Source organism: Streptopelia decaocto (assembly GCF_964273445.1).
Source record: "Streptopelia decaocto genome assembly, chromosome: 6".
NCBI lineage: Eukaryota > Metazoa > Chordata > Aves > Columbiformes > Columbidae > Streptopelia > Streptopelia decaocto.
In genome coordinates this window covers 30,001,007-30,022,190 of record NC_138660.1, presented here as the reverse complement: position 1 = coordinate 30,022,190, position 21,184 = coordinate 30,001,007, and the positions used below count along the sequence as shown (strand labels likewise).

General features: G+C 41.6%; 1 protein-coding gene across 11 annotated transcripts in view; it reads right to left on the bottom strand.

Moving 5' to 3' along the window:
- Positions 1-21,184, bottom strand: part of HECW2 (HECT, C2 and WW domain containing E3 ubiquitin protein ligase 2) — a 113,707-nt gene that overhangs the window by 37,244 nt on the left and 55,279 nt on the right. For 10 of the 11 annotated variants that reach the window (XR_014184445.1, XR_014184446.1, XR_014184447.1 and 7 more), the window contains 10 exons: positions 13,905-13,999; positions 12,927-13,002; positions 10,996-11,165; positions 8,939-9,081; positions 7,588-7,688; positions 5,174-6,514; positions 3,796-3,891; positions 2,335-2,485; positions 1,871-1,974; positions 36-160 (listed from right to left, as the gene is read on the bottom strand). Coding sequence is in view for 5 of the 11 variants with exons in the window: in XM_082056592.1 (XP_081912718.1) it covers positions 36-160; positions 1,871-1,974; positions 2,335-2,485; positions 3,796-3,891; positions 5,174-6,514; positions 7,588-7,688; positions 8,939-9,081; positions 10,996-11,165; positions 12,927-13,002; positions 13,905-13,999 (2,402 nt within the window). In the remaining 6 variants the exon portion in view is untranslated. Of the gene's footprint in view, positions 1-35; positions 161-1,870; positions 1,975-2,334; positions 2,486-3,795; positions 3,892-5,173; positions 6,515-7,587; positions 7,689-8,938; positions 9,082-10,995; positions 11,166-12,926; positions 13,003-13,904; positions 14,000-21,184 lie in introns of those variants that run through there. The other variant, XM_082056590.1, reaches the window with a different exon arrangement.

Genomic DNA, 21,184 nt, shown 5'->3' with positions numbered 1-21,184 from the left:
TATGAAAGCTTCTCATTTGTAGACACTATACTTACAGGGTTAGAATGCAGCACTGTAAAGAACTCCGGGCTGATAAGGAATTTCACAGGGGGGGACTGGAGCAATAACGTCAGTCTGGATCTGGAGGTAGAGTGAGGCAGCACATTCTCTCTTCGAAAATCTAACAGCAAAGTGAGTGACAAAGACTTCCAGTAATAATCATTTCCAAAACATCACTGCAAACAACTATATTGGTACTTGAATCACGCAAGCTCTAGGTATACAATTATTTTAGATTTATTAAGTATTCTTCACATAAGTGTACCTGAATTTCTTCTAACATAGCACCGAAGCTCTTGAAAATATGATGATTTTACTTTAGTAACTTTACTTTAGTAACTTGTTGCTTTTTGTGAACAATCATTAAAAATACAATCACATCCAATTATTTGAGTTACTAAACATGTGCCTAAGATGCAATAAGGTCCCTGTGGCAAGCCTATATTGCTGTACTGTAACTATATGCAAATAATTTGTTTTTAAAATGCTAACTAATGGATATAAAAGTCATTGCACACTTAAAAATGTTTAATTCCTCCTTAAAAAAAACAAAACCAAACCAATAAATCACTGCCATTAACACAGCCCCGATCCCAATACAGTGTTTAAGCAGTTTATGTAAGTAGGAAACAGGTTACCAAGGAAGTACCTTTCAAGTTTCAACTTTCAGTAACCTTTTGGGTCTTCTCCTACCAACCACAGAAGCTCACTGATTTTTCAACCGTACCAAGAACTGAAAATATATTATGAGTGGTATTTGCTACAATGTTGAAACTCAGTTAACTTTGAAAATCTATTTGGATGCACCAAGTTGGGTGGGAGTGTTGATGGAGGCTCTACAAGGGGATCTGGATCAGCTGGATCAATGGGCTGAGCCCAATTGTCTGAGGTTCAACAAGGCCAACTGCTGTAGTGACACATCAGAAAAGTGCAAAGACCTGTGTGCAGAAAGGGTTATGGCACAAAGACCAGATGAAAAACAGACGTCTGTGCCAAAGATCTGCACACAAGGGTCTGGACTTGATTTTAGTACATCAAAGCCTTGGACAGTGGTGGTTAGTGTCAAACTGTCACATAAAAAAAGAAAAATAAAAGAAAAGTAATAATTTTGCAGAAGTGTTGTATGTAAGACAAGTGATGTTTCTGCAATCTCTTCAGTACAGTAGAGTCATAGCTCTATTTAATTTTCTGAAATATTCCCCAGGAAATGCAGCCAACTGAAGGCAGCCCTGAGAAGGCCAACAAAAAAAAATGGAGAATTAAAAACACAAGCCATGAGGAAAGACTAGGAAGTCATGGAATTAAGAATGCGTTGTAAGAGAAACAATATGAGTAGACTGTCTAAAAATGGTTAGAGAATGTCCATCAACTGGAGAACATGTTATAAAAACACATGAGATAGCATCTGCCAAGTATGGTTGTGGTACAACTCACCCCATCTATCTTCAGCACAGAGATGAAGCTGATGGCTGCCTAAAATCCTCTCTAGTCCTATATTCTACCACTTCAAAATGCAGATGATTCAAAATATTTGTAATGCAGACCATGCAATTTTATACTTTTTCACTGCAAATGTCCTGCCTATATTTCTACCCAGTCGGGTACTGATAGAAAAATGCCCTGAATCTCACATTCATCTCTTCAGCATATTGAACAGGCTGAGCTGTAATGTTCAAAAATGAGACAGCAATGAAAACAAATGGTTTCATTTTGACCCAGACTTTCAGGACCAGACGTTAGGTTCTGCCTTATGTCAATCGCATTAAATCACCTATGAGATGAGTGCTCCCTTCAGAAGTGGAAAATAAATACATATATATTTTTTTGTAACCTGCATTAGAATGGTGGAAGTCAGTCTCCTCTCCAGCTCCATCCATGGCATTTGTGTGCTCTTCAGGCCTGTCGTTAGTCATTGTCCTCCGGATGCTCTGGTACCTACAGTTAGAAAACTGGACTTTATATATAGCACATGGGAACTATGATCCAATTGGGCTCTGAGAGAGCGTGCCCATTTTTTCTGCCACGTAGATTAATCTGCATTGACCTCTAATTTCTGCATTAATAGCCTTTTGAACTTCTGAAAACCATTATCAGATTTTTTTTAAATGAACACAGTTGGAATAGAAAAGCCCTAGAAGCCCACATGCAAATTAAAAGGGACAGCCAAATATGATAAAAATAAACACACATGGCCAGCTGCGGTAGCAACTGTGACCCCATCTCCATAGTCGGTCTTACAATGAGGAATGCAGTTTTGAGAGCACATAATTCACAAAGAACAGGAGTAATTCTTACCGGCGATTCAGCTGTTCCATTTGCTGGATGGAATTTGACCTCTGGAGGATCTGTGGGGCCGGGGGGGCTGTGGGTCGCTGCCACGTTGTTGTCCTATTCACGTGGTCCACGTAAAAAATCCGGCCGTGGCTGTCGATTCGAGCCTCCCAGTCTAAGTAGCAAGAAAACACTGTGAACTACGGAGGGCTTGGGGTTTATTTATTTCCTTATTTTAGCTCTGCCACTTCTGTAGCTGAATCTATTGTTCCAACTTTCTCTTCTATATGATGACTTCAGCGCAGAACTTTCTTACTGAGCAGATACGAGATTTGGCTTTTCCCTATTTTGTCCCCAAAATCACATTTCCCACAGTATCACAGAATCACGGTATCAACTGGGTTGGAAAAGACCTCAGAGACCATCAAGTCCAACCCTTGGTCCAACTCCAGTCCATTGACTAGATCACGGCACTAAGTACCATGTCCAATCTCAGTTTACAAACCTCCAGGGCCGGTGAGTCCAGCACCTCCCTGGGCAGCCATTCCAATGCCTGACCACTCTCTCTGCACAGAATTTCTTTCTAATCTCCAGCCTCAATTTCCCCTGGCAGAGTTGAAGCCCATGGCCCCTTGTCCTATTACTGACTGCCTGGGAGCAGAGAGCAATCCCCACCTGGCTAGAACTGCCCTTCAGGTAGTTCTAGAGAGTGCTGAGCTCACCTCTAAGCCTCCTCTTCTCCAGACTAAACAACCCCAGCTCCCTCAGCCTCTCCCCATAGGCCTTGTGTTTAAGGTTCTGTGGAATCCATATCTAATAATTTCTATTCCTTTTTCTATTTCCCAATAACCAGCAATTGTCCCAGGGGAAAAAAAAAAATCAGAATACTTAAGTCTAATTCTCTTGGACTGAAGTAATTCAAGATCCAATCTCTGAGGCTTATTCCAGTGCAAAAGGCCAACGGATAAGTACCAAAAACCTTGCAAAGCTTGACACCCGACATTGTTTTTCCCCAGCTAATAGTATTAATAATAAAGTAGATGCCATTGCTCTTCCTGGGTTTACATGTTAAACGTAAGCGGACCTGCCAGAAAAGATGGACAATTATAACAATCAAATGCCTTTGTATATGAAATGTATGTTCCAGACTTGCCAATTCTGCAAACATCATAGCAAATCTGTCAATTTAGGCTCAGCTAACTGTTGCTTAATATATAGGTTTCTTTTAATTCAACAAGCCTTCACACTGCCTCAAGAAATGCAAGGAAAACACAGACCAGGTATAATTATCATCACACATCTTGATAGTTGGCAAACAGAGCACAACGCCTTTTGCAAAACAGCACTAGGCTTTCAGCGTTTCCCCTTGCTTTTAACTTCTCAGCTGTTCATTCTCAGCTCTCACGTTTAAAAAAGAAATGTAATGAGATCTCAGTAATGAGATCCTGGCAGCCCAGGCCCCGGTTGAAGTATGGAGCAGCTCACTTGGTGGTAGAGCCTCGTCCACTCGCTGGTACCGGCTGACGTCCTGACGCACCGATGGCAGCGACCGCAGGGGCTGATGGCCATTGGCTTGAGAACCTGCAATAGAACACCCACAAATTATTTTTTCAGTCAATGCGGGGAAGCCCTAGAGTTGCCTCTAAGTGAACAAGACACGCTAAAGCTTCTACAGGACTACGGTATTTTAGGTTATATCTAATAGCCATCTATTTTCAGGGGCAAAGCAAGTTACGTCTACAGCTCTGGGTAAGTTATTCCTCTGGGATGTGCTGCAGTCCTGGTCTTGAAAATGTCACCTCTTGGGATGTGTCACACCCACATGTGACCAGCGGAATCCAGAGACAACAGTGTGTGCCAGAGCCATATCCCAGCAAGGGACAAGGACAATGCTCCACCCAGTCACCACAGAACCTGCTGTGAGAGCGGGAGGTGAAACTGCCCCTTGAGCTCCCCTGCAGCAGCCACACTGACTGAAACCTCACAAACAGTTCCAAATGTCTAGAAGATTATGTAAAATAACATCTTGACAGTGTTTGAAATAAACACCAAAACTACGCTTTCCAAATCAAAGGGTTGCTTATGAAGAGAAGAAATTAATCGATCCCAAAACCACTTGATTAGATCCACTTCAAACCCCAAAGAAACTGAACGGATAATCCATTGTGAAACGTGCTTGGAAACAATCCATCCACATTTCTACTTCCAGTGATTTTAGTGAGACACAAAATTCTCAACCATTACAATAATTTTACAATTGGTAAGAGTTTGAGTGTTAACCTGAGTGGCTCACTCCTCTCCTCCCTCGGGTCCCACTGTGCGAGGATGTGTCTGCACAGACAAGGGTCTGGCAAAGGGAACATAAACAGCCTGAAGTGGGACTAAAACAATTATTCCTTTTTTTTGTTTCCTTCCTTCTGATCACCCATATGTTTTAATGCTACTATATGCGTATATTTTCTTTCCCCTATAAACATGCCGAAGAAAAGACCCAAATACAAATTTGAGTTTGCATTTCATAGTTTTGGGATTCTTTCCCCCTCCCCATTATCATTTTGATCAGCAAGCAGGGTAATATTGTGGAATTCTTTCCTCCTCTTCATCCTCCTCCTTATTACTTTCTCAGGAAATATATCCAGTTTCAAAATGAAGTAGTCATGGATATTTAAGTTTTGATTTTTTGGTAAATCAAAAACCCCAAGAGTCTCTTGAAGCAGGGAATAAATCTCAAAGGAACAAAAAAAAATCTTGAAAGACAAGGAAATTGTGAAATTAAGATCTTTACTTTTAGATGCTTATTTTTAAAATGATTTGTATTTGCTGCAGAAAGGTCACTTCAGAAAGTGCCTCCTGCGGTAATTACCTCCAGTAGCTCCTTCAAGCTGTGCCGTGGCCCCCTCGCAAGCCGCTTGGGCTCCTTCGGCTTCTTCATCCTGGGATTGGCTGTCAGCAGCAGCCGCCCGCAGGCTTCTTCTTCTCTGCCAGATTTCTTCTGCTTCCTCCTGGTCCTGCAATTCACCTGCCTCAGCCTCCTGTGCCTCCTCCTGCGGGATCAGGACGGCAGGCAGGGAACCAGAAGCACTTGCAGCATCTTGGGTTTGAGCCCCTGGCTCAGCTCCAGCCCCGTCAGCGGCACAAGCTCCCTCTTCCTCCTCCTGAGAGGAAAAGGCTGGAGTCTCAGGAAACCTGGCGCTTTCCAAAGACGAACATCGCATTTCAACCGAGGGACGCCGCACGGTCGCGCTTTCGTTGCAGGAGCTGTCTGCCCCTTCCGCGTCGCTCTCTCCTTCTGGCCGGGTACTCGCCTCGCTGACGCTTTCTGTGCGAGCAGGATCGCTCTGCTCGGTTTCTGATGACATCTGGGAAGGTTCGGACCCTTGATCGATGGATTCTGTTTCGCTGACGCCCCGTCTGGTCCCAGCAGCAGCATCAGCAGCTCCCGTCTCGGCGCTGTTGGGGGGCTGCTGCGCCTCCCGAGCGGCGCAGGGCTCACTGCCCGCCTGCTCTGCCGGCGCTTCGCTTTGGGAACCTTGCGGGCTGTCATCTCCTGCTACCTGTGACGGTGGAGGCTCCAGGGGAGTCTCTTGCTGGTCATCACTTGATGGCAAAGGGGCTTCGGAGGCCGAAACATTTTCATTCTCTGCAGGCCCTTGCATTACCCGATCTGACGAGTAACTTAAACCATTTCTTTCAACGTTCCTCGTAGCACCATTAAGCATTACTAAACCACCATCGTCTTCCAAGGAAGACGGAAAACCCAAGTCTTGGTGTAGCTCATGCTCCTCTTCATCTGAGTCGATGTGAAGCATAGCATTAAGTCTTGTGTCAGTAGGGAAGCTACTCCTCAGTTTTGGGGAGGCTCCACGTGGACGCTCCCCACAGGTAGACGTCCCGGGCCTGGGATGATTATTGTGTTCTATTGCATCCAGATAGTCATTTAGTGAGTCCTGGCGACCTCTGGAAGGTAATGATCTTGAAGCACCAGAGGTCAAATCATCCTGGTTCGTTTCCAGGGTTGTACTAGTCCTTAAAGAGTGTCTCAGGATTCCTTCTCCAGAAGATTCCTCAAGGACCGGACCATTGGAACACACTGTGGATGTATCGAGATGTCCTGCTGGCATGTCCTCATCATCCGAGGGGCTCCCCAAGTCGCCATTTACAGAGTTCACCCCTAACAAAGTGCCAACTGTTTCTGGTGAAGCATCTGCAGCGACACAAAGACTGGATGTGAAACACGATGCAGCAACAGACAGTCATTCTGCTTTTTCTGCATCACCAAAGTGATATAAAAATACACATCTTTCAAGATGTTCGCTTATTTCAATCAGACAACTAATGGAAGAAAACACAATTAAAACAACAGGCATCCACAGCATTATAGCAGCCACTACAGAATTTTCTTTGTATAACTTTACACTATTTTCTAAGATATAAGAAGTTTAAGGGTTGTGAAGTGTGACTTCTAAGGACTCCCATTGGCTTTCAAAAGACAGAGCACTGCCCAGCATCTTGCCAACTGTCAGTAAAACCAGCCTCAAAACCAAAGAACCAGTTTTCTACCAGTTCTCATCCAAAAGCAGGATTTACCCAAAGCCAGTCACTGACACCAGCTGTCATTACACCCTTAGTAACACGCAAACCAGCAGCTGAGATCACACGACGAATCACAAAATATGTACAGATATCAAACTCTATACGTAACATATATTTTGAGTTAATTTATAGGACTTCCCGCTGCAAAGAATGTGGATCTACTTAAGCAAAGTTCCTGAGATGGTAATGCATAGAAAAGGACAAGGAAAATAAGCCACCTCGTTTGAGAGAGGAGACAGTAAAAATATTAATGAGATACAGGACTATGTAGGCACAAAGAAGGGAAGAAGGTTGCATCAAGTTAAAAGACAGAGCAATATCTCCCTACCAAGGGGATTATACCAAGTCTAATGAAGGAGAATCGAAGATCATAAACATGTAAATAAACACATATGAATGTGATGACCCAATATGTCCCAGAAAATGAGAATCATAAGCAGAATCATTTAAAAATCTGTCTAATAACCCAGGAAAATAATATGACTAGTGTTGGTGTTCTGGAACTACCATCCCCCAAGCAGTACCTCATATATCTAAACTTTGAATCCCAATAGAAAAATCTGTAATAGAGGCATTGTACAGAAATGAGAAAGTCCACTATCACAGAAAATCCTACACATAGGAGCTCATAGAAACTCTCCCCATACAACTATGTGGAAATCCAGATCCTTGACAAATTCTCACCTTCATGAACAGAAGATGTGATTTCCACTTTGAATTGGAGATACCCACTTACATGATCGGCTGGGAGCCTTCTGCCCAGATTATAGCTGACAACCTGGTCTCTGCAAAAACAAACATACCGTTTGGGGTTTTTTTTTTACGATTTTAACTGGTTTTGGTTTTCTATTATTTTGAATCAGAGGCTTTTATGAGATAAGAGTCAGCATAAAGAAGGTAATTCCTACTAGAATCTTAAAATTAGCCACATACTCTGACTTGTATGGAAAAGCACAACCATGAACAATGGTGTAAAATACCTTTAGTTAACAAATAAAACAGCCCAACAAACTATTTTTGACCATCTCCAAATACAGTTCATGCCCCAGCAATTCTTATACATCCCTAAATCTGTTCTTGAGTTGTAAAGAAATCAAACTGCAAAGGATCTGTTTCCCTTAACCTCCTCCTTCCCCTAATCCCAAATATGTTTTATAATTAACAAAACCCTTCCTTTTTTTAAAACCTTCTGCCCCCTTGTGGTTTTTACTATACACGAAATACCCAGATAGTTTTTCACATTTTGGTTCTCATTCAATAAAGCACTTCTGCATTTCTATTTAGAAAAGCTATTAAGGCTCTGATTTAACTTCAAATATGTTGTTAGAGGGTATTTAATGCAGTGGGACTCAGAGTTAAGTGCTTGTATCAGCCTGAGACCGATCCCAGGCTATCCATTCTTTTAGGCAAAGCCAGAATTTGCCGCCCTCAGCATCAGAAATTATTGCTACTTATATAAAGAAATTTATACTGGTATAAACACCTCTCCCTTACTGGGAGCAGTATGAGTGATAGACTAAAACAAACGCAAGGTCACGACTGAAATAACCTGCAGCAGCTGGCATTCAAACATTAACTTCTTACATTAACTGTAATGGACAAATAAGTTACAGGTATAGAGGCAAAAATATCCACAAGACTGATTTAATGTCACTTCTAACAGCAGTATGGCAAAGCCAAACTGAATACTTACCTATATTCTTGCTGCATGTTTATTATACAGCCCTTCCTTTCCTAAAAGATTTGATATATCTAATATCCAGAACTGAAGGATGGAGAAGAAAACAGGAAATGTCTTCCAGAGTATTGGTTTGAAAAAACATAGGCAAGAACTGATGAACACAGCCAATGGGTCTTCAAACAGACTTCACAACACGAGGAATCCCAGAGCAGAAACACATTTTGGGGTTTGGCATGGAGATGAACACCCTCAATGAGGTTTTGAAAGCAGCCTGTATCACAGTGCTATTCTGAGTGCCTAGCAGTGTGCAAATTTATTAGAAAAAGCTGCATGCATTAAGAAAGTATTAATTACCCGATGGCATGTCTCTCCAACAGCCTCTGAACTGGTATGGTTAACTTCCCAAGAAAGCGCTTGATGATCGGACGACTCTTGGCAAATTTGTCTTTAACCTCAATTTCCAGGACATCTGTTAGAAGTGCAACAAAAGAATATTTCTGGAAGGAAAGAACATATTTGACACCATATCAATACACCTTTAATCAGAACGTACGTACATAATTACTACTAGCATGCCACGTACTCTGAAAGCAATGACAGCAGTTTCCACATCGCAAAACAATGCCAACGTCATTTATTAAGCACTGTATTTTTGCATGTGTAACAAGCCTCTCAAGAAGCCCAGACCCTTTCAATGTTCCTTGGAAAGAACTGCTCAGAAAGGAACTGCACGTTCATAGTCTATGTCAGGAGGAGAAAGCAATGCATCCTAGTGCTGGCTGTAATTCCAAAGCAAAAAGAGAAGGAATCCTTGCTGTGCTCTGCCAGGGTCTATAAGAGTAGCCAGGTCAGCACAGGAGGGAGGAACCACTCTTTGCATTCATTTTTTGCATGCGTGACAGAAGTCAAAAGGGCAATGTGTTTACAGTATTTTCAGCAGCAGTGTAACTCAAGGAAGAGAATTTTGTATAGATTTTTGCCCCAAAGTTCACAAATCTCAGCAAACTCCAACACATCCTTTCTCTGTGGTTGGGGCCTTTCAACAATATGGTGCTAATTTAGAAAAGATTTCTGGATGTCTTGTTATATCACTCTTCCACCTTGCCCTACACGGGAACACTATCACCATTATTCTCTTCAGCCCACCACCAATTTTCACGCAGTTTATGAATATGTCACCTTTGAGGTACGTGCTGCTTGGTCAAGTCTGCTTGAAGATGGCCAAGAGATTCGAAAGCAGTACAGGGCAAATATATGAACAGGCATTTTTGGAGACACACACACACTGTGATAACAAATTCCCTTAGGAAAGCAAGCTTAGGAACAACAGATTTTTATTTTTCCTCTGGATTTTAAGATATTTCAGATAAATAAACAAAAAACCATGGGATAACCTACTCAGAAAAGCTGAGGTCATCTGGTTATACTTTTATTCTCTGCCATCTTTAAGACCTCCAAGTAAATCACAACCTGAGTAAAATGCCTAATACACATCTGTCTGGAGAGCTAAGATGTATTGAGCAAAGAAATACCGGAAGAACAACTCTGCCATTCAGCTGTGGATATCAGTTAGATATATTGAAAACCAGCAATTAAATTGGGCCAGGAATCAAAACTTTCTCATGCTGGGCAACTGTCAGAGCTGAGTTGCTGTGATAAACAGAACTTAAAAATTTGTTGTTCTCAGTTTGCTAGAAAATCGCAAATTATCTTGCAGAAAGGAGCAGAGACGTAAAACGTGATCAATTCCGCACGACTAGGACAGCATATGTAATGGGATCATTAGCTGTTGTCATCAGAGCGTTGCTACAGGGAAGATCCAGCCGCTAATGCAAGCTGATATAATGTGTGCACCAGTGAACAGTAACGCTTCCCTAATAAGCTTCAAAACCAAGGAGAACTGGAGGAGAAAAAAAGAGGAAAAATAAAGAGTAGATTTTCTTTCCATCTACTGCACAGATGGATGGACAGACAGAAAGATGACGAATTAATCCTCTGTAGCATCGTGGCATCCAAAAGCGTGCTGCCCGCTAGGCACAATGAGAGTATCAATTCCAAATGAACAGTTGTTGCAGTCACTGGGCATAAACGCTCACTTATTGCACTTTAAAGAGCCTTCTCACAACATATAATCCGTTTTAATTAATTTATTTTTGCGATTTCAAGAAATCTACAGAGTTCAACTCTTGCTAGCAGAGAAGAGAATGAAAACCTCACAGCAGTGCAGCTTAAATATGCAGATGATAGCTGTTTCTATCCAACAACGGGGTTCCTAAAATGACTACAATTTCTGTGTCAGTTTAAATGACTAGCTACAAAATAAGCTCACAGCTTTCAGGGAGTAAGGACTAATGCATAGAGAGGAAATACACTGCATCAGCTGGCAGGCAGCTCTCAAAGGGACATGTTACCTCTCTGTGCCAAACTGGATTAGTCGTGTTGCTGATGATAGTCGACCTTCTTTCCTGGCCGTGATGCGCAAATGTAGGAAATGTACTTTTCTTGCCTGGCTGAATGGACATCTTTAGGTAAGGATCAGGGTTGAAGAACATGCCTTTTTTAAGTCCAACTGCTCTAATATCTATAAAGCAAAACAAGGACGGAAAAAGGAATTGAGCAAATTTAAGCTAGTTCACAAAGTAGTGCATTTCTAAGTATTACCCAGGAAATCAATTCACAATAAACTACTAAACAACGCAACTTAAAATTACTCACACATTAACTGGATCCAGTGTACAGAAAACAGATAAAGGAGGAGGTCAAGTGTTTTCCCCAGAGAATATAGGGAGGAAAGGTCTCGACATCCTCCTTTACATTTTAGCCTCCAGTCATTCGTAAAACAAAAAGCATGAACTTGTAACTCACCTACTAATGTTTTTCTCAGTACATAAGGTGTTTCCACTCTTAAAAAGAAAAAAACGACAAAACACAGCGCTTACTCTGTTTGTGGGTAAGGGGAAGGGGCTAAGCTAACAACACTGTATGGGGGGTAATAAAGTGACCTCACACTTGCCCGGAGTTGAGACTTTGCTAAACATAATGTCAAACAGGTCACTCTGGACACTTTCTCCCAACTTGAAAGAAAATAACCTATCTCACATAAAAGGAGACAAAGTCTCTCGAAAAAGCTTATTTCTTCCTATGGAAACCTTGCAACTTGCAACGATAAATAATAATTTCCTCGGGTGCATGTTCTCATGCCTAAGGACTCCAATGACAGCACAAGTTTCAACAAGAAAGAGGATTTTTTTACATCATACTAGATTTTAAACATAACTGTAAAATATTTCTATGTTTAGGTTTGCTGAAGCACAAGATTTTTGTGTCTTTCTCCATCAGGTACCCCAAAATGCAGCATGAAGTCTTCATGACTAATGCAACCAGCTCATACATACAACACGAGCGGTTTATACACGCAGGCAGAATTCACTGCGCTCAAATGAAAGGTGGATCCAGTAAAAAACCCAAAAATCTACCCAACGTTCAAAATTAAGCCACACAGTAGAAATACCATGAAATAAAGGGTAATTGCCTTTAAAAGCAACAAAATTATTCCAGGAAATAAGCTACACACCTATGAGTCAAGACATCTTTAAAATTAACTTAGGGGGTCCTCAGGCTGAGTCATAACCTTCTATTAAACAAACCAGGTTTTTCAGAATACACAAACCCATTGTTTTTTATAGTACTCTATGTGAGTCTATACAACCTATCAGCTTTATCCTAGAAAACTGCATTTCGAAAAAGGTTTTTTTCTGCTCTACCCCTACACTTTCTAAATGTTTTCATTGTCAGCTCTTAAGATTCAAAAGCCATTTCTTGCTGCCTTTGCTCAAGCTGAATATGCTTTAGTCTCACACAAAACTTGCTGTGGAATGAAGTGCCAATCAAAACAAGTGAAGCTCGTAGACTGTACCGCTCCAGCTCTTTGGCTGTAGTGACAGCTTAGCTCTGCTACAAATAAAGATATTTTTTTGTTCCTAAACCACCATTTGCAGTCATTGCTTTTTTACTACTTCAAAGTGATGGAAACAGCTTGTACTTTATTTAGAAGCTAAGTTTTCCACTCTTCAATCTGAAAGGAACTCTCTCTTGTGCAAACTGGAAATTTCTCCAAATTCATCATGCTGGGATCCATCAAATCCATTTCTCTCACTCCTGGAGATTCGCGATTCTGGCTTGTTCTCAACAACCAGGAGTTCTGAAGAAATTAGATCTTTCAAGCCACTAGAGTGTGCTCCTACAGAGGCTAATGAAGAGAAGTGTTCTATCTTTGACCTTATTTTAAACAGCAATTTATTTTAAACAGTAATTTTTCAAACAGAGTAGTGTTGTTTTTTACCTGATAGGGTAAAGCTGACCAACTTTCTAGAGTGCTGGGCTCCAGAAGCACCTTCATCTGTGCCTTCAACTCCCATCTGAAGAGGAGAAAAAACAATTAAATATACCACAGAAGTCTCTGTCTGCCTTGTATATGCTTGAGGATGATAACGCAACTGTCAGATATTACGGAGGAGAAGAACCTGACCAACTACCACATCTTACTATGGACAGGAAAAGCTACAGCATTTGTTTCTAGAAAATATCTATTATTTCTGCCCTGCAGTGCTAATACAGCAGCACTTGGAATCTTCCAAACATGTACAGGCTAAAGATATGCAGACACTATTAAATCTGAGAAAAGGAGACTGTATTTTCTTACAGCTTTCCCTTTTGTAAAATGAAATCAACAGTGTAGATCGGTAATATATATATCAACGCACTGAGCTGGCCAGGGACAGCACATGCAACTTTTGTCACCTTCCACAAATAGATAATTTACTGTGCAACAAGAACACAGAGATCCAAGAGATATGGATAAAAGTTCTCAGTAGCCAGTGAATTATCAAACACTCCAAAAAATCAACAACTTCTGAAAAAGCCGATTTTTGACAAGTCTCATTTTGATACTAACAGTTGCTATTTCAGCAACAATTTCATTTTTAATGTTAACAAATAATAAAAAGAAATTGAGACTTTTAATAAGGATTCAGCTTGAGTTAGATAACCAGTGTGAAGAAATTTATACTATGGTGTTAAAACACAGCAAACTGTAAGCTGCAAAATGAAAAGCAAGCAAAACTAAGTCCTTAGCGTAAAAGATTCCAGCTAAGCTCAGTCATTTTAATGTCGTTCTACCACAAAAAACACAAAACCACAAAAAGCATTTTACAATGTTAATGATTTTTTTTTTTTTCTGCAAAAACTGCAGTTAGTGGTTAAAGTAGGAGACATATCAATAGGTGTGTCTGACAGTTAATATTAAACAGGCTAAACCTACCATCACAGCAGGGTTTTTCACAGTGATGCATGGAGTCGTAGCTCGGAGGGCTCCACTAACCCCATGGTAGTATTTAAAACAGATCTTTATTTCAGCTGGAAAACAGAAGAAAAATGGCATTAAACCCTTCACGGCCGACCCAAAGGCAAAAGAGAGATAATGGAAGTCATGGTTCACTTCTGTTCCCAGAGCCCCAGTTTGGGCAGATTCACCTTCGTTGTAAAAACATGCAATAACTGTAACTGACATATATTTTTCTCTCAACCTGTAGAAAATTGGGAATCTGTCTCAAAGACAGTCTGAATAGCGTTTTTCACTAAAAAGCTGGTAAATGCTGCCTTTTTTTAAAAAAAATTGTTAATTTTAACTATATTTCCACCCAGTCAGTAAAAAAAACAATGGCTCATTTTTTCCAGCGAGATGTCCATGGTCGCTCTGGGGTAGGAATTATCCGAGCAGTCACGAGCCACAATTCACACAGAGCCACTTGTGTATATCTTGTATCGGTCCAGAGGGAAGGAAACGAGATCAGTATTCATCTCTGAAGACAAGTTCATTTCAACATAATAGGATTAACATGAATTAGTATTTTTTCAGCAGATTTGCAAGTTGCAAATAAAAATAATTACACGTGTTTTATTCTTAAATTATTTAATCGTATGAAAATGGGACTTGTCTACTTGTCTCCACCACAGAGAGGTGGTACTAAAGGTATTCTATCTTGGTAATCTATAAAATAGTTAAAGCAACTGCTTTTTTTGCATTTACTGCACACAAGAGAGTGTTATGTTCAGCTGAAGCCTGACCTCTGCTGTTGTTCCTCTGTGTTCTTTCAGCAGAACAGCTGGAATTACAGCTGCCCTTGATCCTGTGGGATCTTCCCTATCTGGAACAATCTCTCTGTTTTCCTTCTTTGTTGGGATAACTCTTCGGCGTGAGGTTGATGAGGATTTACTTCTAGGTGCAGCAATGGCCACAGGCAGGCAGGAATTACAGCAGCCAGCTCACACAAACCAGAGCGGGCGCATGAAAATTTTAGCAGTTCAGCTCCTCTGACTTGGTTTAACGATATGTCAGTAGTTCTAAAATACAAACCTGCAATGTGTTGTGTAAGGCTTTGAGACATACAGCAGGATTCCTACAGAGCTGCGCTATTTCATTACTGCGAGATAAAATACTCTCTTATCCCTGCTCAGAAGGATCAGAAATCCATCCTGCAAGCTGGCTCAGCCACAAAGGATCATTTATTTACTTTTAAATTTGCTGCAGTTACAGGTCAACATTTATTCTCTATTTACCAAACGCTTTACAGCAAAATCCAAAACGCAAACCGGATTTCTTATCACCTGGAATGATGTATCAGACCTAAAAATTATGGTTCGGGACCAGTAGGTTCTCCCTAAAATGAGAAATTTTGTTGACCTACCAACAATACTTACATCCAAATGGACATGCAAGGATTTGTAGCTCACATAAAACTGGAGTTTCAGCACTTGCAAAAGCTGGCAGGATTTATACAAAGTACTGGACTCTCCATATTGTAAAATGCATGTCAAGTAACCAGGACTCAAGCCTTGAGCATCTCTTAATCACCCTGGGAATGCATTATGACTGTATGAGAGCACGGTAAGACTATGAACCATTTCACCAAAACTTCTACTTTGCAGCTACACTGCTCAGCTTTATTGCAACCCAAACTTTATTTTTCAGAGTTTCTGGAGGTGCAGTGAATTCAGTCTGTTGTCACTGAATGCCTTCTCTCAGTTCATCACTTCTGAAAAGAACCCAGCAATAGAAAAGGTATCAGCTGCTGCTTCTGTCCACAAACAGTCAATAATATGATGATGGAGGGGAGTTTGTTATATATTCTCACTACACTGACACGCACATTCCCCAAAAAGCTGGGATGAAATGTATTCAGGACTATGCAATGCAGCTTCAGGACTAATTGCTAGAAATAAGCACAGAATGTCAGGGGTTGGAAGGGACCTGGAAAGCTCATCCAGTGCAATCCCCCCATGGAGCAGGAACACCCAGATGAGGTTACACAGGAAGTTGTCCAGGCGGGTTGGAATGTCTGCAGAGAAGGAGACTCCACAACCCCCCTGGGCAGCCTGGGCCAGGCTCTGCCACCCTCACCAGGAGGAAGTTTCTTCTCAAATTTAAGTGGAACCTTTTGTGTTCCAGTTTGCACCCATTGCCCCTTGTCCTACCACTGGTTGTCACAGAGAAGAGCCTGGCTCCATCCTCCTGACACTCCCCCTTTCCATATTGATCCCCAGGAATGAGTCCCCCCTCAGTCTCCTCTTGTCCAGCTCCAGAGCCCCAGCTCCCTCAGCCTTTCCTCACACGGGAGATGCTCCACTCCCTTCAGCATCTTGGTGGCTGCACTGGACTCTCTCCAGCAGTTCCCTGTCCTGCTGGAACTGAAGGGCCACAACTGGACACAATATTCCAGGTGTGGTCTCCCCAGGGCAGAGCAGAGGGGCAGGAGAACATCTCTGACCTACTAACCAACCCCCTTCTAATCCACCCCAGGTACCATTGGCCTCCCTGGCCACAAGGGCCCAGTGCTGGCTCATGGTCACCCTGCTGTCCACCAGGACCCCCAGGTCCCTTTCCCCTTTCCCCCCCCTCTCTAATAGGTCACCCCCCACCTTATACTGGAACCTGGGGTTGTTCCTGCCCAGATGACAGACTCTACACTTGCCCTTGTTATATTTCATTCAATTTTTCCCTGCCCAACTCTCCAGCCTGTCCAGGTCTCTGGATGGCAGCACAGCCTCTGGCGTGTCAGCCACTCCTCCCAGCTTGGTGTCATCAGCAAACCTGCTGTCACTCTATTCCCTCATCCAAATCATTGATGAATATATTGAATAATTAGAAAATGCAGAGCACTTAAAACCCCAGCGTGGAGACCTTTTCTCCTAGTTCCCAGCAGAAGCAGCACTGCTTTGGTTTGGGTTTACACAGTGCTATGCAGAGGAAAGGCAGAGCTGATAGAACCGTGGCTGTGGGATTAACCCAAGAGAAGCTGTGCTTGAAATTCAGCACAAAATTGTAAAATGGGCCGCCCACCAGAAGCATGCAGACATTGCCAGGGTCGTTATGTGTCTACGAGGTTGGATCTTGTGTATAGCAAGAATACAATCCCTTCACAGGACCAGAGACACCTAAGTAATATTTTCCGTGGCTAACAATACTGGAAATTGCAGTTAACACTTCAAAGAAATCTCAGCAGAACCCCAACCATTCAAACCAGTGGAGAATCTCACATTTTGACACTTCTTGTACTGTGGCATCAGAAAAAATGTTGATTAGAATATTTTTTTCTTGATGACTGATGGATTCCTGAGCTCCAGATGTCTAGAAAACAGGTATCTGTGGCTATTCCCACCAGAATACATCTCAGCCTACCACCTAGAAATACGGCCCCATAAAAACGGGACTTTAATATTTAGAGAGCTGAGTTCAATACTGTATTAATACACAGGTTTCCTCAGATGTGTTGCATACAACAAACTGCTCAACAGCACGCGTCACCTACACAGTTTCCCCAGAAAAATATTACATTTCAGAACAAAAAATAGGAGGGGGGAATGACTGTGCCTATCTCTGTGGTCTTGATACCACACATGCCCCATTATCGCTGACATTCCTCCAGACATCATACAGACCACAAGAAATTCCTTCTTCACTTAAAAATAAGACAAAAATAGAATTGGGGTATCTATGATTCTCTAGAAATTATCACACAGTCATACAGAAAGTGATATAGATGTTAATTAACGTGAATTCTCCATAAAACCATAAGCCCCTTCTTTGGAAGGCAGTAGCTGTTATCGTTTTATAACCGTAGTTTTATAGTTCAGATCTGTTACATAAAAATGTTGGAATTAACAAAGGCTTTTGGGAGTCAAACATTGACATTTGAATTTCAAAGGAACTCCTGCATGAAATTATAGTGTTGTACTTCCCCCTATGGACCATGCACTCCTGCCTCTTCAATAATGAGATCAGCTTATGCCGAATAACAGCTTGCTTTAAAACATCAGTAATTCCCTCCAGTACCCCATTTTAACTACCTTTTTACCACCTTCAATACTTTAACTTTGTCCATCAAAATAATTGCTTCAGGACAGAAAGATACTCAGAATACATAAACTTGGAATACATAAACACATGAACATAATTCTAGAAGAATGCGTTCTTTCCAGGAGACTGATAATTCAGGAAAACAAATGTTTTTGCTTAAGAACAGTTTGCTCCAGATATACTCAACACTGAACGAGGAGAAAGCTGACATCACATGAACGCTGAAAAATATGAGATTGTATTCCGCAAAACCTACTTAAGAAAACTTTGGCACTAGAACAAATTAAGTCGCTCACGTCCAGGCTTTCAAAGCTCTAAAGGGAGATGCAATCCAGGGAAAAGGCACTGGGTTAAACCAATTTTTTGACATTTAGCAGTCTATCCTCTGCATCACTTTAACCATGTACCTTTTTGATTACTTCCCATTGGGAACTCACCATCTTCTTCAGCAAGGATATCACAGAGTTTATTTAATAGAATGATTTAAAAAACCCAACAACCTAGCAAGTGACTTCAGCAGACTTAGAGAAAGCTTTTTAGATAAACTAGGATCAATGACAGAAAATGTTTATGTCTCAGTGCTCTCTTTTCATCTAAGCTGCTTCAAAGGAAACTCCTTGGGCAAATGGTTGTTGAGATGCCAGAGCCCACATGTCCCTGCCGGCCCCGCTCACCTGCTGGCACTCCCAGACACTCTTATTTACAGTCACCAGCGTTGCCCATCATATCCCAGTTTGGCAAAGCATTTTACGGCAATCTAACCTTGAAAACAAAACACTGGGGGTATTACGTGCTTAAGGAAGTCAACAAGGCTTGCCGCAAATGTAAAAAACCGACGAGAACTGATTGCGTTGCAGTTATTTGTGATACTCAAAAAATAGCTGTTAAGAGACAATAGATATAAATAACAGAAGAATAATAGAGGTATTTGTAACTCAGTGAATGTGTTTATAAATAGGGCAGGGACAATAACCACTCCAGAGCACTGAACATTCATTAAGATTGACCACTTTGGTCAAAACCACTAAAAATACTAAACTGTGCTCATATCTCTAGTAACAACAACTCAGCTACAGCAGCCCTAAAAAGCTAAAAGCACATAAAGTTCAATTATTAAACTGACATTTTTCCTTCAATATGTATGAGGTTTTTTAACAAAAAAGCGAGCTGGGAGTCCGCTTTGCTCCCTACAAAATATGGCAGTTTCAGGCTCCATACACTGTTTTTGTAAAAGTTATAATTTCATGGAAATAGCAACTGAATACAGAGAATTCCATATGAAACCTCACTTGTAGCATAACCCCCGTGTAATGCAGACACACATACTACCACATTTTCTGCATGTATCTCATAGGCTACTCATACCACAAACCTGCAGTTTTAAGTACAAAGCAGACAGCATCTGCGCAGTCACTGCGTCTGGGTATCACCGTGTGGCACCACAAGGAATTTAACCACAAACATCTCCACAGTGATCTGGAAAAGATTGATGTGACAAGACTGGCAGCCTCTGGATGACTCCCAACAGCTGCCACTATGGATTACTGTGCAAGACACAAAGCCACAGCACCAGCAAAAAAATTATATGCAAATCAATGTATTTCTATTCCACTCACAGTAGTGACTGAGACATTGACTGTTATTTATAACAACGAAGGCTTTACGCTACAGGTAAAGTAGGTGAACGTGTTTATTGTGGATACTGTAATTAATACTCATAGGACCAAGACTATAACTGATAAATACCAGCCCAGTCCAGTCCCAAAGGAGGCTCTTGGCCTGTGCTTTACTGATCAGCCAGGCAGGACCAGGCAGGGAGTCAAGTACGAGCACAGCACCATTCACAGTGCCAAACGGTGCCGGTGCCTCCCTGCCACGGGAGGAAGGGCTGGCTTTTTCTATGACCAGCCTTTCCACGGACCATTTCACTCCACTTTTCTGCTAACTCTGCTCTCCGTAAGGAACACCATCATCTCTGTCCCACCACGATGCCCCAAGGGGAGCCCCTGCTGTCCTAAGCTCACAGAGAAACACTCCGTCATCTAATATCACTCCTAGGGGAACTGCAGTGCCTCCTGCACCACAGACTAAAGGTCCTGACGTCCTTAAGGAGCTAAACAGCCCAATGGCAACCAGATGACCGCACCAAACACAAAAGCATTAAGTTGTGTTGCATGTTCACACTATTGACACTTGTTCAGAATAATACTCCTTGAATTTGTTCTTTCCTTTTACAGTTGCAAACTGCAGAGCTGCAGTCACGTTCAGCAGTCCTTCCATACTTCACACAGGCAGCCACCGAGTCACTGTTTTCCTTCCCACACATTTTAGCAAAGCCTCAGAGCAAGACATTTCAAAGCCACCTTTACTACGTGAGTAAGGAAACGCCATCTCGGCCACACTGATGCTTAAATTCACCTTCTTGAATCTCTAGAACGACAGAGGTCCCTTTCATGCTTACATGGCACTTCTGCTCTTTCCCCAGGGCACAGAGAGAGGAGCACCTGCCTCTGGAACGCTTGGCTCTGCAGTTCAGAGCCACTTGCGTTGTCTCAAGGTGACAGCTTCGGGACAGCGCCTGCTTGTCAAGGGGAGCTGGACTTTGTCCCTTGCGAGGATTTGAAACTGAGAGTGGATAGTTATTAGTTCTATATTCAGTTTACTTGAATATGCAGTATTGCTTTATTTTTTCAAATTGACATTTTAATAGACATTATACCATTTAATAGACGTTATAGGCAGAGGCATATCTACGTGTGCACAAATGCACATATATGTGCATACGTGTACACAGAAATATGAAACGAAGAGATGTTAATATTCTGTTAAGAATGGTGAATACTGTTGGAAGATACCTAATACAGGTTGAAGGATGGGGGTTATCAGTAGAAACATACAGTTATACAAAACAGAAGCAAATAGGAACCTCATAATCCAGAATACTTAATTTTCATTTTAACTGACCTACTATTACTCTATTATTATCATGCAAGTTTAATATTTTGTGTCGTAAGTATTATGGAAATAAGTGGGTTTTTTCCTATGACAATGATTATAAGCACAAACCTGTATAAACATGATATACATCATCTTTGGCCATTGCTATACATTTTACAGAACTGGCATTTGTTCTAACCTAATGAAACTGCTATGAGGAGGATGAGTTCCAAAGGCACAGACTGAAG